We start from the raw sequence: 15,861 nt of genomic DNA on the forward strand, positions 1-15,861 counted from the left end.
TCGCAGACATGGCTTGGATCTGGCGTTTCTGTGGCTGTGGTGTAGGCCGGCAGCTACAGCTCCGATTCGACCCCTAGCCTAGGAACTTCCATATGCTGCGCATGTGGCCCTAAAAAGACAAAATAATAATAATAATAATAATAGTGGCTCCATGAAGTGGATTTGAAACTCCTATTGATTTCCTTTTTTATTTTATTTATTATTTTTTTCTTTTTAGGGCCACACCTGAGGCATATGGAAGTTCCCAGGCTAGAGGCTGAATCAGAGTTGCAGCTGCCAGCCTACACCACAGCCCCAGCAATGCTGGATCTGAGCTGCACCCACAACCTATAATGCAGCTTGCAGCAATGCCAGATCCTTAAGCCACTGAGCGAGGCCAGGGATCGAAGCCCCATCCTCCCAAAGACTATGTTGTGTTCTTAACCCACTGAACCACAGTGGGAACTCCTCCTCTTGCTTTTAGATGAGGCTCCAGGAGATCTCGGGGTCACTCGGCAGCCTGGTCTGACCTCACAGACCATGCTTGGTGAGTGCCCCTCTGCTACCGCTCACCCCAGCCTGGTCTGGATTTTCTCTTCCCCTCCCCATCCTCGGATGGTCCCGTCCACACCCTCTGCCAGCGTGTGCTCTTATGACCCCGATGAGTAGCAGCCTGTGTCATCGTGAGGTCTTTGGTTAGGAGGAATAGCGGCCAATTCAGGTGACACCAACAAGAAGGGCGTTAGTTAGAAAAGCAAGGGGGCGCATGCGGAAGTGAAGGGAAGGCTGAGGACCAGGCTGTCCAGAACCAGACAGCTCTGGGCATGGGCGTCCCAGAGGCAGGAAGGGCTCAATCCTCCGGCCCAGACCCTCCTGCTTGAGTCCCTGTTTGCAGCCCTTGGTCCCTCTGCCCGTGATGAATGCTCAGGACAGGGACATGTCATCTGCCTAGCTTGGGTCATCACCCAACCCTCTGGGGAAGGGATGAAAGAGCCGTCCCACCCCCCCATGGACTGGAGTCAGTGTCCCCAAAGTGGGGGCCCTTCCAAAGGAGAGGAGTCAACCCTGGAGTCCCCACATGCATCCAAGGGCTGTCTCCCCTGAGCCCTTTCTCTGCTCGCGTTAGGTTCTCTGCTTGGGTGTGGGTCACCCCCAAACTCGGGGTCCCAGACCCGCCCTGACCCCTGTCTCCTTTTGTCTTTCCGTCTTCTGTTAATGCCACATGGGTTCTTCAGGCACCAGACTGGAAGCTTGGAGCTTCCTGCCTCTGTCACCCCCTCGTCCCCACCGGTGCTCACTTACGAGCTCTGCATTCAGGGTGTCCTGATTGGGTCCTTCCTTCCTTTTTATTTTAGTTTGTTTTCATTATGTCATTTCACTTCACTTTATTTCATTTTAAAATTTCACTTCAGTTCACTTCCTTTCATTTATTATTATTATTTTTTTAATTTTTAAAGAAAGAGAGAGAGAGAGAAAGAAAGAAACGGAAAGAGAGAAAGACACAAGACCAAATGGAATTTACTCTCCTTCCAGTTTTGGTATTAGATCCAGTCTGGCATCAAAGAATGAGTTGGAAACTATTCCCCCTGCTAATATTCTGAAACAGACTTCACCAAACGGGTGCATTGTTTTCTTAATGTATTTCGTAGAATTCACCAGTGACATCTAGGCCTGGTGCTTTTTGTTTTAGAAAGTTATGAGTTAATGATTCAATTTTTTAAAATTTGTTATTATAGTTGATTTACAATGTTCTGTCCGTTTCTGCTGTACAGCAGAGTGACCAGTTATACATAGATATTCACGTTCTTTTTCTTGCATGATCCTCCGTCCTGTTCCATCACAAGTGATTAGGTATGGTTCCCTGTGCTCTACAGCAGGATCTCCTCAGTTCCTTTTGTTTTATTCCACTTCATTTTCATTCATTTCATTTCATCTCTCGCTTCGCTTCATTTTGCTTCCCTTTGTTTTCATCCCTTCTGCTCTAGGTCACCCCGTTGTGACCTGGGCCCTCGAGCCTCCTAATCTGTGTCCTAACTCCAGCCTCCCCCTCCTCCATCCTGTGCCCTCCTGTCAAGTTACAGCAGGTCTCCACCCCTGGAGCCCCCACTTGGGCTCAAAGCCTCTCGGATACTCCCCATCCTGTAACCACCCCCACAACAAACACGTGCGCGGTGCGTGCTGTGTGCCAGGCACTGAGTGTTTTCTGCATGTTAACTCTTTTCATCTCAAAATATCCCTTTCGGGTGGGAATTGGTTCCTATCATCCATTACCCCTTTATTCCAGGTGGGAAACCGTGGAACGAAGAAATTAAGTCATTTATTTAGCTGGATCAGAGGTTGAGTATCTGTCCCAGCTAAGCGCTGGTGCGGGGATCCGAACCCCTGCAGCCTGACTCCAGGGTCTAATCCTTCACTCTGGTGCTCCGCTGTTTATTGAACCGGAGGTCCTCCTTGGGATGTTGACGGCTCCACCCCACATGGTACCAGGCTCACTAGCCCTTTGGCACATCCTGTGTCTGGTCACACTGGGCTTAATGAATTAGGGTAAGGCAGCGTGGAAGGTCCTGGTGCTGCAGGTCTAGGCCCAGAGAGGGATGCTGTAGGCCCCGGAGGAGGCCGAAGACTTCCTGGTCTGAAAGCTGTGCAGTGATGGAAGATGCAGCTAACCTCGCTTCCTCGCTTCCTCTCTTTGCAGCTTCTCCCCGAAGCCAGGAAGACCTCTGAGAACCCCCCGTCGCCATCGGCTCAGCTCTCTCTAGGCCAAAGCTTTGTCCAAAGCCACTTCCAAGCACAATATAGGTAAGGCTGGGGTGCGTTTAGAATGGGTCACTTCAGGGCTCAGCACACTGGTAGCCAGCCTCCCGTGGCCAGGTTTATCCTGAGATTACAAAACAGCAGAAACCATAAACACCCTTCTCTCCGCCTTGACAAGTTTCAGTCAACCACTTGCTCCTACTGTCTCTGACCCTTGCTATTTCTTTTCCTTCTTGCTGGCTCCTGGGCTTTCCATCCCCCCTGGGAGGAGGGGTGATGCGAGGCGGTCCTACAGACTATGAATGTGGAAGCCAGGGTCTCCCCAGCAGCCGTCGCTGAGACAGGGATGCTCTTTCTTATTTGTTCTGTGTTGCCAGAGAGCTGGGTTAACACACCGAGTTCAAGATTTCCCAGCATTATGGAGGGTCTAAAAAGTACATGATTCGGGATTTCCTACTGTAGCACAGTGGGTTAAGGATCCAGCGGTGTTACAGGTGCGGCTTGAATTTGATTCCTGGCCTGGGAACTTCCATACGCCATGGGTGCAGCCAGTTATTAAAAATATATATGCATATATATAAGAGCTTAGGGAAGGATCACCATAATTGCCTCTAGGTACCGCTTCGTGGTGTCCTTGTGTAATAAATCCACTTCCTTCTCTCTACTCGTTTCCCGTCTTGTCCATGACCCCCTCTTCCTTTCCTTCTTTGACACACTTGAGTGTCTGATATCGTGCTTGGTCCAGTGGCCACGAGGAGGAGGGTAACTCCTTGCCCACAGGAGACAATTGCTAACCAAATAGATGCACGTATTCTCTGGGTTTTGAATTCCTGCCTGCTACGTGCCAGGTTCTCTTCTGGGTGCTGGAGTTGAGCTGTGAACAAAACCCAGCCCCTGTTCTCAAGGAGCTCGCGTTCTCTTGGGGGAGGTGTTAGATTCTACACACGCCACAGTTTGTGATAACCCTGGGTGAGATGAAGGCCTGGGGGGGGGGGGGGAGGCAGCCAGCCTTAGATAAGGTGGTCAGGCCAGGTTTCTTTTCAGAGGGGACATTTGAGCTGAGAGCGGAGTGACAAGGAGCCAGCCATGCACATACTTGGGGACAAGGTATGCCAGGCAGGAAGAAGAGCAAAGGGCCTGGGGCGGGAATGACCAAGGCAAGTTCAAGGAACAGAGAGCTGCCAAGCAGTGAGGGTGCGGGGTGGGGTGGGGAAGCTGGAGTCGTGGTCGGGCACCTGGTAGTGTGGGGGCTGTAGCCCAAGTGGCACGGGAAGTCACTGCAGACTTGAAAGCGGGGTGTGGGCAGTTATGCTTTTAAGAGACTGGCTCAATGTTTTGGTGACGGAGGCAGGCAGGTCTCGAAGTGGGAGTGGCAGCTGATGTGCTGGCTTCCCAGCGGGAGAGCGATGGTGGCTGGAGATGGAGAGAGGCGGGTGGGTGGGGAACAAGTTTGGGATGTGGAGTTGACTGGACTTGGCAGCAGATTTAAGGGAATACGGCGTGGGGACTGGAGAAGAGTGAGCATCTAGAGTGACTCCTGGGTTTTTCTCTTTTTCTTTTTTGGCCACACCCACAACACGCCAAAGTTCCTAGGGCCAGGGATCGAATCCACGCCACAGCAGTGACAACGCCAGGTCCTTAACTGCTAGGCTGCCAGGGAACTCCCAGGGTTTTTCAGTAGTGGTGTGACTGGTGAGTGCTTTGAAGGCAAAATTGAGGGAGTATGGACGTGCCTGTTATGGGTGTGAAAGAGGAAGAAAACTCTGGTTTCCCCCTGCATTACTCCTGACCACTGCTGCACTCACAGCACTTCTGGCCCCCCATGTGTGGGTGTTTTGCCCGCACCAGGCGGTCCTGCACTTCTCCCTGGACGCCAACTGAGTGTCACAGTTTAACTCCGTTTTGTCTACTTAAGAGTCCGCACTGACCCTGCAGGTTAAGGGCTCAGTCCCATAAAGACCACCCCCTTCCCCAACACCCATCACAAGTCCCAGGTCCTCGCCTGTGCCCTGACCCACTGGCTATAACTTGGAGGTTTCCATCAGTGCCTCCTCAGGTTCAGTGATGTGCTGGACCAGCTCATAGACCTGAAGAAGGCAGCAGCATACTTACCAGATGACCCGGTTTATTTGAGAAGGATGTGGCTCAGGAATAGCATGATGGGAGATGCCTAGAGTGAGGTATGTGGGAAGGGGTGCAGAGCTTCCACACCCTTTTCGGGGTGCACCACCCTCCCAGGGCCTCCACACACAGGGTCACCAACCTGGACGCTTCCCCAACCCCTTCTGCTTGGGTTTTATGGAGGTGCCATGATGTGGGCATGACGGATGCACTTATTGGCCATAGGTGATTGACTCAACCTCTGGCCCCCTTCTTTTTCCAAGAGGTGCGGATGGAGCTGCGAGTTCCAGCCCCCTCATCCCTCGGTTGGTGCCTCTGGCAACCAGCCCCCATCCTGTGGTTTTGTCTGGGGGCTTTCCAGATACCACTTCGTTATCATACACTCGGCTGTGGCTGTGTGGGGTTTGTCGTGAATAGCACAGGATGCTCCTTTGATCTTTATTCTTGCTCGGATCACTCAGGAAATTCCAAGGGTTGGGGGAGCTGTGCCAGGAGCAGGTGTTGGAGGCCAAATGTATATTTCTCATCATAAATCACAGTAGCACAAGGTGTGCGAGGTGAGTCAGGCGAGGAGGATTCCTGAAGACTTGACCTTTGAGCTGAGCAGATACTAAGGGCCGCGAGTACCCTTTGGTGGGATGATGGATAAGAAGCAAGATATTCGTGCTACGCAAGAAAGGACTGGTGACGGCTAAAAAGAGCTGCTTTGTGCCTGCGAGCCCATAGTAAAGAAACAATATGGTTAGCGGTGTCCGTCTAGGCTGGGGCTCTTGAGGGCTGCGAGGTGATTTTCTGCAGCGGTCAGTGGGGGCCAGCTCCGCACTGAGGGTGCTATTTGCTGCTGGGACTCTTTTCCTGGGGGAGGCGTGTCTGGGATGGAGGGTCGCCCTGGTATCAGCCTTCCTTTTGCAACTGAAAGCTGGAAGTGTTACGGCTTATTTCAGAGGCCCCTGTTCACTCAGGTTCTCTCTTCTGACTGTCCTTGTCCCCCGTTTTTGGGGGCTGAGCTTTTGCCTTTGGCTGGAGGAGAGAAGGAAGAAGAGTATATACAATTACATAGTATCAGTATATTGTATTACATTATGCATACAATTGTATATATGATGTATATAATGTATATGCAGATAATGTATACAGTTGTATACATTATTGTATTATATCATGTATAATATAGTATAGTATATATTTATATATTCTATAGTCTATGCTAGTTATAATCATTATAGTGTAAGTTATAATATATACTGTTATATAATATATAACTTCTATAGGTTATAGACTAGAGACAAATAATTTGTGATTCTGTATGATTATAACCACAGCCTGAAAACATTTGCAAGTTTAATAGCCAAGGATTGTTGCTCTGTTGGTTTTGGGATTGTGTGTGTGTGTGTGTGTGTGTGTGTGTGTGTGTGTGTGTGTGTGTGTTCATCCGTTCGTGGCTTTCGTAGCTTTTGTTCACAGAAAGCCTAATCTGGTCCCCGTGGTGGGCAGCATTCCCTTTTGGGTGGAGTGTGTTTGCGAAGGCCTCCTCAGACCAGATCCCGGAGTGGTGACTTCTTACGTTATCATAATTACCGTGGCCGGCGTGGCCGTCTGTCTCCCCGGCCAGCGAGCAGGTGTAGCTGGCCAGGTTCAAGGTGGACGACGTGTATTCAGCAGCAGAGAGAGGCCAGCAGTGTCATCGTGGGACCTTTGTCACCAGTGGAGAGCAAAGGGCGGCAGGTGGGAGGCTGGCTTTGGAGCAGAAGGGGAACTGCGCTAGGGAGGTGGGCCAGGGAACACCGAAGGGGGCCAGGTGCCTTTCTGTCACTTTCCCCGGGAGCGCCTGGGGGACAGTAAGTCAGCACTGTGAGCGCTCTGGAGGGGATGGTGAGGACGCAAGGACAGCCAGGCCACATTTGAGGTGTAGATGGAGCCTGGGAATGCCTGGAGCTTTCTGGAAAGTGACACTGGTCCTTCTCCCAACCCCCAGATCCGTTGGTCCCACTCTCTGTCCTCATTTCTCAGCCTTTGAGGAACAGGGCACTTCACGTCCTCTCTGTAGTTTGTCAGGAAAACAACACGTTTTCTTCCTCCTCCTCCTCCTCTTCCTTTTTCTTTCTTCTTCTGTCTCTCTCTCTCTCTCTCTCTCTCTCTCTCTCTCTCTCTCTCTCTCTTTCGTTTATCGCTGGCCCACAGCATATGGAGCTCCCAGGCCAGGAATCAGATCCGAGCCGCAGTCATGACTTAAGCTGCAGCTGCGGGCAACGCCAGATCCTGAACCGCTATACCGGGCGAGATCAAACCTGAGTCCCAGCTCTCCCAAGACGCCACTGATCCCATTGCGCCACACTGGGAACTCCTTTTCTTCATTTTTTAGGTACAAAATGAGGCCATTCTAGGAGTTCCCGCTGCACAGCAAGGGAAGGATCCAGCATTGTCTCTGAGGGGGGGCGCCGGTTCGATCCCCAGCCCATGCAGTAGGTTAAGGATTGGCATTGACTCGGCTGTGGCATAGGTTGCAGCTGCAGCTCGGATTCAGTCCCTGGCCTGGGAACTTCCATATGCCTGGGTGTGGCCAAAAAGGCAAAAAAAAAATTTAGTCTATTCTATGTTTTTGCCAAATTATACATCTCTTGCTTCCTGCCAGAGTCATGGCTCAATATAAATATAAAGCCTGTACCCCTGAATCTGTGTTGAATATGATGAAAACTGCAACTCCCTGTATTTTTAATAGGTTTTGTTTTGTTTTTTAAAAGAAGTCAAAGGAAAATACTCCTTCTCATTTGTTCGCTTAAATGTGAAACAAGATTTTGAAATTTTCCCAATGACAACAATACATGTTCCAGGCCTATGTGGTGCCATGAGAAGTAATGGGTGAGGGTGGGAGAAGGAGGGAGAGAAATGGGGTGGCAGAGGAGACCCCACAAATGTCAGAGCCCCCTGCTGGCTGGAGCTCAATGTTTGATGCATCCTTTTTTTTTTTTTTTTTTTTTTTTTTTTTTTTAACCAAAACACTACCATGATTTTCCTAAAGGGAACGTAGCAGAGGCAGCAAGAGTGACTGATCATTAAATACTCTGTCTGCTTTCTAAAGTCACCCTGGGCCTTCTGTTCACTGTATCAGGAAAGGCAGCTCGCAATGAGTAGATCCTTTAGGGTTGCCTGGGGCAGCAGCCTGAACACTGAACAAAACTGGCTCGGCCCTGGTTTGTTCTCTTTGGTCTGCTCAGTGGAAAACGAACCCAGCAGGACTTGTGCTTTCTGTAGGGATCCCCGAAAGCTCTTCTGACTGCAGCCCTGGTTTCTCTGCCGACCCACCCTGGGACGGTCCAGGGGTGAGAGCACGGCCTGCTGGTGGGCTCTTCCTCTCCATCCCCAGGAAGTCTGTGCAGATTTTAGGATGAGGACCGTAACATCCAGAAATCCGTTACACTGAGGAGAACATGGCACATTCTACAAGGAAGGAAATTAAATAAGAGCACTGGTATGGAACCCAAAAGTTGCCTTTTGCTCTCAGAAGAGATGTGCTAAATTTAAAACAGTTTAAAGAGTCTAAATAAATGATGTGGATCTATTTGTATTAAAGATGCTGAAGAAATGGTGATGGGCCTGGGCTCTGCCACCTAAGAGCTGTGTGTCCCCAAGCAAGTGACCTAACCTCTCTGTGCTTTAGTTTTTTCCTTCTGTAAAGTGAGATTAATCTGAGCGGTTATGGGCAACACAGGGCTTAATATGTGCCCAATGCCTGGTTCTTAGTAAATTCTCTTTCACTGTTAGCTCTTAGCTGCTATTTTGGTCGAGGGGGCACACCCCTGGCATGTGGAAGTTCCTGGGCCAGGGATCAGTCCTGCTCCACAGCAGCAACCTGAGCCACTGCGGGACAATGCTGGATCCTTAACCTGCTGAGCTACCAGGGAACTCCTCTTAGCAGCTCTTTTCTGAGCTTTGTTTTCTTTAGCTGTATGCAATAAGGGGGGTGGACGGCATCAGTGACCCAGGAGTGTTTGGGTGCTGTGGGTGCAGCAAAAAAAAAACAAAAAAGAATTAAGGAGTTCCTGCTGTCATACAGTGGGATAGGCAGCATCTCTGGATGCAGGGGGTTTTGGGTTTTTTTTTTTAGGGCCACACCTGCGGCATATGGAAGTTCCCAGGCTAGGGTGGAATTGGAGCTACAACTGCCAGCCTACACTACAGCCACAGCAATACAGGATCCAAGCTGTGTCTGCGACCTACACCACAGCTCATGGCAACGCCAGATCATTAACCCACTGAGCAAGGCCAGGGATTGAACCTGAGTCCTCATGGATCCTAGGTGGGCTCTTTACCCGCTGAGCCACGACGGGAACTCCTAGGTGCAGGTTTGATTCCCCAGCCCAGGGAGGTGGGTTAAGGATCCCGTGTTGCCTCAGGTGCAAATAGGTCACAATTGTGCTCACATCTGATCCCTGGCCTGTGAACTCCATATGCCTCGGAGCAGCCTAAAAAGAAAAAAAAAAAATAAATAAAGAATTGAGGTGTAAGTCACATAAAATTAACCTTTTTTTCTCAGGCTAGGGATCAAGCCTGAGCCATAGCAGAGACAACACCAGATCCTTAACCCACTGAGCCACTAGGGAACTCCCTAAAATTAACCATTTTAAAGCATGCCATTCAGCGGCATGAACATCCACCATGTTGTGAAAGCCCCCCTTGTTTCTGGTTCCTAAGCATTTTCATTGCCCCCCCCAAAAAGAAAACTTGGTCCCCATTAAACAATCACTCAGCCCCTGGAAACCACCAATCTGCTTTCTGTCTCTGTGGTTTTACCCACTCTGGCTCTTCCATAGAAATGGAGTCATAAAATATGTGGCCTTTCGTGTCTGGCTTCTTGTAGTTTCGTGATGTTTTTGAGATTCGTTCTTGTAGCGAGCATCCCGACTTCGTAGCTGCATAATAATCCATTGTGTGTCTGTGCTGTGTCTCGTTGACCCATCTCTCCATTAAGGGACACTTGGGATGTGTCTGTCCTCCCATTGGCTCTTGTGAGTAGCGGAGCCGTGAACTTCTGTGTACAAGGATTTGCACCTGTTTTCAATTCTTTGGGGTCTAGGTTTTCAATTCTCTTTGGCATTCTTTTTTTTTTTTTTTTTCCATTCCGGGTGTGATTGCAGTGGGGATTCTAGTTCTTGAGAAACAGCCAAACTGTTCCAGTGTGATGCAGCTTCCGTGTGTATCTTCCGCCCTCACAGATCTTCCTTGACCTGCCCCCACTGCCTGAAACAGAGCAACACCTTCGACCCTTTCCTGTGTGTGTCGCTGCCGATCCCCTTGCGCCAGACGAGGTACGTGAGCATCATGCCTGTGAGCTTGACTTCTGTCCCGTGAACTTGGCTTCCGTCCTGTGAACTTGGCTTCCGTCCTGTGAACGTGGCTTCCGTCCTTGGTTCCCTGGGAACCTTTTGTTCTCAGCCTTGTTTTTTGGTCCAGAAACCAGCCCTGTAGCTGAGGGACACGTAGTTGTGAAACGGAACCATTAACGTGAAAGGTTACAGTGTCCCTTCTGTAGCTGAAGAAGGAATTATAAACATGCTTTTGTTTATCAGCCCCGTGGCCAAGCTTCCGTCCTTGGCCCATTCAGACGCCGGCCTGGGCCAGTTGGTACCACTCGGTCGGACAGGGTCGAAGCGGAGAAAATCTCTCACCATCTGCTTTCCCCTGCTTTATGGCCAAATCCTTTCTCCTCTTGGCGAAGGTATAGAAAAAGGTTTGTTTAAGGAGCAAAGAAAAAGGAAAAGGGTTGTTAGGAGATATGAGAAAAAAGACAGGAGGAGGCAGGCTTCGGGAGGAGGCACACAGCACAGGCGTCCCAGGAGCCCTGGTCTAGCAGTGACTGTTAGGGTGACGGGCCAGGGTCCACCTTGTGGAATTTTAGTGAGCTCTTATATGGGCACCTTTACTGGCATTGAAGGTGGCCGTTCTTCCCCGGTGTGGTTTGTAAAAACCATTTCCCTGGCCCTCTGTCTGCTGACCCCTTCCGTCTTTAGGGCTCAGTGGAGACCTACCATTTTCGTGAAGCCTTTCCTGGCAACTCAGTCGTCCCTCTGCTCTGAGTTCCTACGTGTGGGTTTTCTGTGCCACTGTACAGCCCTGGCTTGTGCTCCCATCAGATGATGTCTCCTGAGATGTGAGCTGTGCTGCCTGGCCTGATGCAGCACAGCGTGGTGGTTAGGGCCGCTGACTCTGGGGCGGATGGCCTGGGTTCAAGTCCCAGCTCTGCTAACTAGCTGCATGATACAGGATAATTAATTGCGTGGAGAGCAGGGGAAACAGGAGCTGACGGGGTGAGCCCTGGTGTGCTGCTGGGGTTGGGAGGAAGTGAGACCAGAGACAGTGTCCAGAGAGGATGGGGGCTAGGAGGGCTGTGTCCTGTGACCAAGGGGGGACCTCCATAGGGAAAGGAGAGCCTCATCCCTGGTTTGGAGCTATACTGGAAGATGAAGCTTGACTGCTCTGTTTCTCAAATTTCAACGTTCCTTTGGGGGCTTAAGATCATCTATTTGGCAAATAGAACCTTGAGGCCATGGATCTCTACAGATGGTCCCTGACTTACAGTGGTTCGATTTATAGTTTTTTGATTTTATGATAGTGCAAAAGTGGTGCACGTTCAGTAGAAGCTGTGCTTTGCATTTTGAAGTTAGATCTTTTCTCAGCCTAGTGATGTGGGTACAATCCTCTCGTGCTGGGCAGGGCAGTGCCACACCTCCCAGTCAGCCTGGCGCCCACGAGGGACCACAACTGATACCCTTACAATCACTCTGTTTTTCACTTTCAGTGTAGTATTCCATAAATTACATGAGCGATTCCCTCACCTTAGTATCACATAGGCTTTGTGTTAGGTGATTTTGCCCAACTGCAGGCTAATCTAAGTGTTCTGAGGATATTTAAGGTAGGTGAGGCATAGAAGCGATGTTTGGGAGTTTCGGTGTATTAAATGCGTTTTCACCTTGCAATGAATGGGTTTATGGAGACTTAATCCCATCATAAATTGAAGAAGATCTGTATTGTGTTTTTAAATTATGTATCTTTTTAATTTGCTGGCAAAATACACTCAGCAGAGACCCTTGGAGATTTGGCTCCCCACTGCCACCTGGTGACAGCATACCTGAAGTACAATAACGACTGGGCAGGAGAGATTATCTTGCCTGCGTGCTGCCCTTGATCCAGTGCCAGTGCTGTTGGTGACAGTTCCTGTCAGTCCTTTGAGAATGTGGTCTCCTTCCTATTTTCCAGATTCTTGAGCGTCACCTTGGTCTTCCTCTCTCAGAGCCAGCGGTTCCTGCGGGTTGGCCTGGCTGTGCCCATCCTCAGCACGGTGGCAGCCCTGAGGAAGATGGTCGCAGAGGAAGGCGGCATTCCTGCGGCTGAGGTGTGATGGAATTGCATGGGAGGGCACGGGATGATGGATGCGAACTGGGCCAGCTGTCTAGACTGGGATGTGGGCATGAGAGAGGCGATTTGGGGGAGAGGAGGATGGGTGTTCTCTATTCCCCGCCCCGAACATCTTGGTAAAAAGTTTGGATTCACTGTGACTTTGGAGGGCCCCCTTGAAAGGACAGGGTAGAGGTGATGGTGGTGAAAAGCAACGCGGTATGAGGGCAGGGGCCCAGGATGGGGTTCTAACTGTGACTCAGTCACTCTCTAGTTTTTTGACCTTGGACAAAGTAATTGGTCCTCTGTTTCTTTAACTGTAAAATGGGAGTTTTACACTTCCCTGGTGACTTTATGGATTATTTTTCTAGTTAAAGAACATTTTTAGGAGTCCCCTGGTGGCTCAATAGGCTAAAGACCTAGTGTTGTCATTGCTGTGGTTTGGGTTGCTCCTGTGGCATGGGTTTGATCCCAGGCCTGGGAACTTCAGTATGCTGCACATGTGGCTAAAAATAGTAACAATAATAATACAATACAGTAAATAAGCACTCTTTTGAAGGGAGAATATTTTTAACTTCTTTATTAAGGAATAACATAGACACAATAAAGGGTCCATGCCTTCTTTTTTTAAGGCTGCACCTGTGCCATATGGAAGTTCCCAGGCTAGGGGTAGATTTGGAACTGCAGTCGCCAGCCTATCCCATAGCCACAGCCACGCCAAATCCAAGCCACATCTGTGACTTACACCATAGCTCATGGCAACTCTGGATCATTAATCCCCTGAGTGAGGCCAGTATCCATTCTCATGGATACTAGTCAGGTTGGTAACCTGTGGAGCTACAATGAAACTCCTCGCTTAAACCTTTTTGATTAAGATATTATTACAGATGGGCATCATTATCCAATATTTGCATCTCTCCTCCCCTTTCTCACAGGTTGTGTTAGTAGGAATAGTTGTTATATTACAGGTTTATATAGTCAATGTGTGTTTACACTTACCTGTGTTCACTGTCTTCTGTTTTCATCGTCTCACCTTACAATTCAACATTTCCTTCTGAGTTCAGTTTGTTTGTTTTAATCCTGAAAGGTATCTTTTGCAAGAGAATTTCTCAGCCAGAGTGCCTTGAATGAGTTATCTGTGCTGAGTTGTTGATTCCTTCTGCCTTGAGAGGACAGCCAGGGCCCTCAAGGCATTCACCTCTCTCCTCCACTACAAAACCAGCTTCTTCTGCTTGCCTCAGTGTTCCATAAAAATGTTTTCCACTTATGATATAATGTGAAAAAAAAGTTGGCACTACTATTTAGAAGTTCTTTAAGTGGAGCTCTGTTAGTGATAAACACTCTCACGGTTTGTTTGTCCAAAGTCTTCATTGTGGGCTCAGTCTCGTGTGGTAGTCCAGCTGGGTATAAAAGTTTAGCTTTCTCAATTTTCTTCTCCTCACTCTTCTGTCAGCACTTTGATATTCTGTAGTTGTGGTTGGGATGCCTCTGGTCCATCTATTTGTTACACTTACTGTGTTTTATTATGAAAAATAAGTAACGACTTAGAAAGACAGAAAGAGTGAAAGAGAGGTTTCAGACCGTCAGTCACTTTTAGACTTCTTAAGTTCCCTTTAAAAAACAAGAGGAAAAATGATCCTTCTCATTTCAGGTGATCTTGGTTGAACTGTATCCCAATGGGCTGCAGCGGTCTTTCTTTGATGAAGAGGACCTGAATACTATTGCAGAAGGAGATAATGTGTATGCCTTCCAAGCCCCTCCATCACCTGGCCAGGAGATGCTCTCAGGTACAAGAGTGCTTTGAATAATTTTATTTGGATATTATGAGTTATAGGCTTGAGAGGTATTCATTGGGATCTAAGGCATAAGACATTTAATTTTAGTACTTGGAAATATCAGGCTTATTTTCTCGGATAGTTGTACAGAGGGTTGATTATTAAAAATTAATCAGCTAATACATGGATTCTTAAAGCCTTAGTATCAGAGTCACATGGAGGGTTTGTTGAAGCAGATTTCTGAGCCTTTCCCACAGAATTTCTGGCTCAGTAGACCAGGGGTGCAGGCCTGAGAAACTGCATATCCAGCAAGTTCCCAGGTGAGGCTGATGTAGCCAGTCCAAGGACCACATTTTGAGAACCACTCTTCAGAACAGGTGTTGGGGTGATCTGTGTCTTTAGGGCTCTTATGGTTCAAGGCCAGTGCGTTGAAGTAAAATTTACAGAGCGGAGCAGTAAATGGTCGAAGAGGTTATGAAATGATTTTTTGGTAACAGTCCCATGTCTCTGTGCTTGCTTCTCCTAATCTTTGGACTGGCAAAGATGGTCAGTTTCTGACCTACTCTTGTAGGTCAAGCACACATGCTGGTCCAATTAGCTAGTCCAGAAGGCCCGTATTTAGAGGACCTTACGCCAGTGTGACCCTTACCCCAGATGAATCCTGTGCCCCAGCCCATATCCTTGGCCAGTCTGGGTGGCAGGCAGGCTGTGGGAACCAGGTGTCTGCAGCTGCCCTGAGTCAACAGAGAGAATCTGGGCTCGGAATCTAGAACAGGACATCGAGTGGCCCTGAGAGTGTTATAACTCAGTAAAATAAGCCCCCCATTTCAAACTCAGTCACAGGTGACACATCTGTGCCTTACAAGTAACATTTCTGCAGTGCTCGGCAATGGACGATGGTTCCCCCTACTTCCTTAATGGTGAAGATTTTTACCTTCTCTCTGTGCTGCCTACGTTAGCTTTCCTGGGGGGAGGCTATTCTGCCGCTCTCTGGTCAAAGCACACAAGCAACCAGAATCACCTCGGAGTCTTTTTCAGATTGACTTTGGAGAGCGTTCGTTAAAATCCCTGCTACACACACGGCAAATTCATTACCACGTGTATCATCTTCTTAATGCCAGGGGCCCAACCACATAGGTTCCATGAACCTGATATCACTTTCCCTGAAGCCCTCCGGTGTCTCCCAAGGGTGACTAATAGATGCTCAAAGAGAAGAGGAGCTAGACGCCCGGGTTCTGACCCAGTGCAGTAACTGCTTTAAGAACCCGAATGTAATTCTCTCTTCAGCTTGTCCACCTGGCCTGCCCGTCTCCCCGCGCTTGGCTGCCCGCGAGGGTCAGAGACTATCTCGGCCCGTCCTCGGCGAGAACAAGGTGCTAATCCTTTTCTGTAACTTGGTGGGCTCAGGGCAGCAGGCCAGCAGGTATGTTTAACGTCCTCCTTCTTTTCCATGATATCTAGGCTGTGTGGACATGTCCTTGGAATTTGGCCTAGAATAATTCTAATTTGCAAAAAATTAAATATCCATTCTCACGCTTGGTTGATCAATGAAGAATCGGCATTGGTACCTCCTGATCAAGAGGATCAAAAATCATTGCTTAGGAGTTCCCGTCATGGCTCCGTGGTTAACAAATCCGACTAGGAACCATGAGATTGCAGATTCGATCCCTGGGCTCGCTCAGTGGGTTGAGGATCCAGCATCGCCATGAGCTGTGGTGTAGGTCGCAGACGTGGCTCGGATCCCGCGTTGCTGTGGCTCTGGCGTAGGTCGGCGGCTACAGCTCTGATTCGACCCTTAGCCTGAGAACCTCCATATGCCACGGGAGTGGCCCAAGAAATG

General features: G+C 49.1%; 1 protein-coding gene across 7 annotated transcripts in view; it reads left to right on the forward strand.

The window, feature by feature from the left end:
* Nucleotides 1–15,861, forward strand: part of USP43 (ubiquitin specific peptidase 43) — a 62,766-nt gene that overhangs the window by 14,242 nt on the left and 32,663 nt on the right. For all 7 annotated transcript variants that reach the window (XR_014821837.1, XM_084986110.1, XM_003131987.5 and 4 more), the window contains exons 3-7: nt 2,675–2,778; nt 10,068–10,160; nt 12,109–12,244; nt 13,898–14,033; nt 15,309–15,444. Coding sequence is in view for 6 of the 7 variants with exons in the window: in XM_084986110.1 (XP_084842236.1) it covers nt 2,675–2,778; nt 10,068–10,160; nt 12,109–12,244; nt 13,898–14,033; nt 15,309–15,444 (605 nt within the window). In the remaining variant the exon portion in view is untranslated. The remainder of the gene's footprint in view (nt 1–2,674; nt 2,779–10,067; nt 10,161–12,108; nt 12,245–13,897; nt 14,034–15,308; nt 15,445–15,861) is intronic.

The sequence above is a fragment of the Sus scrofa genome, chromosome 12 (assembly GCF_054392235.1).
Source record: "Sus scrofa isolate SSC_HxYL_T2T_F1_AM1 chromosome 12, Sscrofa_HxYL_maternal_Yorkshire_Landrace_v2.0, whole genome shotgun sequence".
In the NCBI taxonomy this organism is placed as follows: Eukaryota; Metazoa; Chordata; class Mammalia; order Artiodactyla; family Suidae; genus Sus; species Sus scrofa.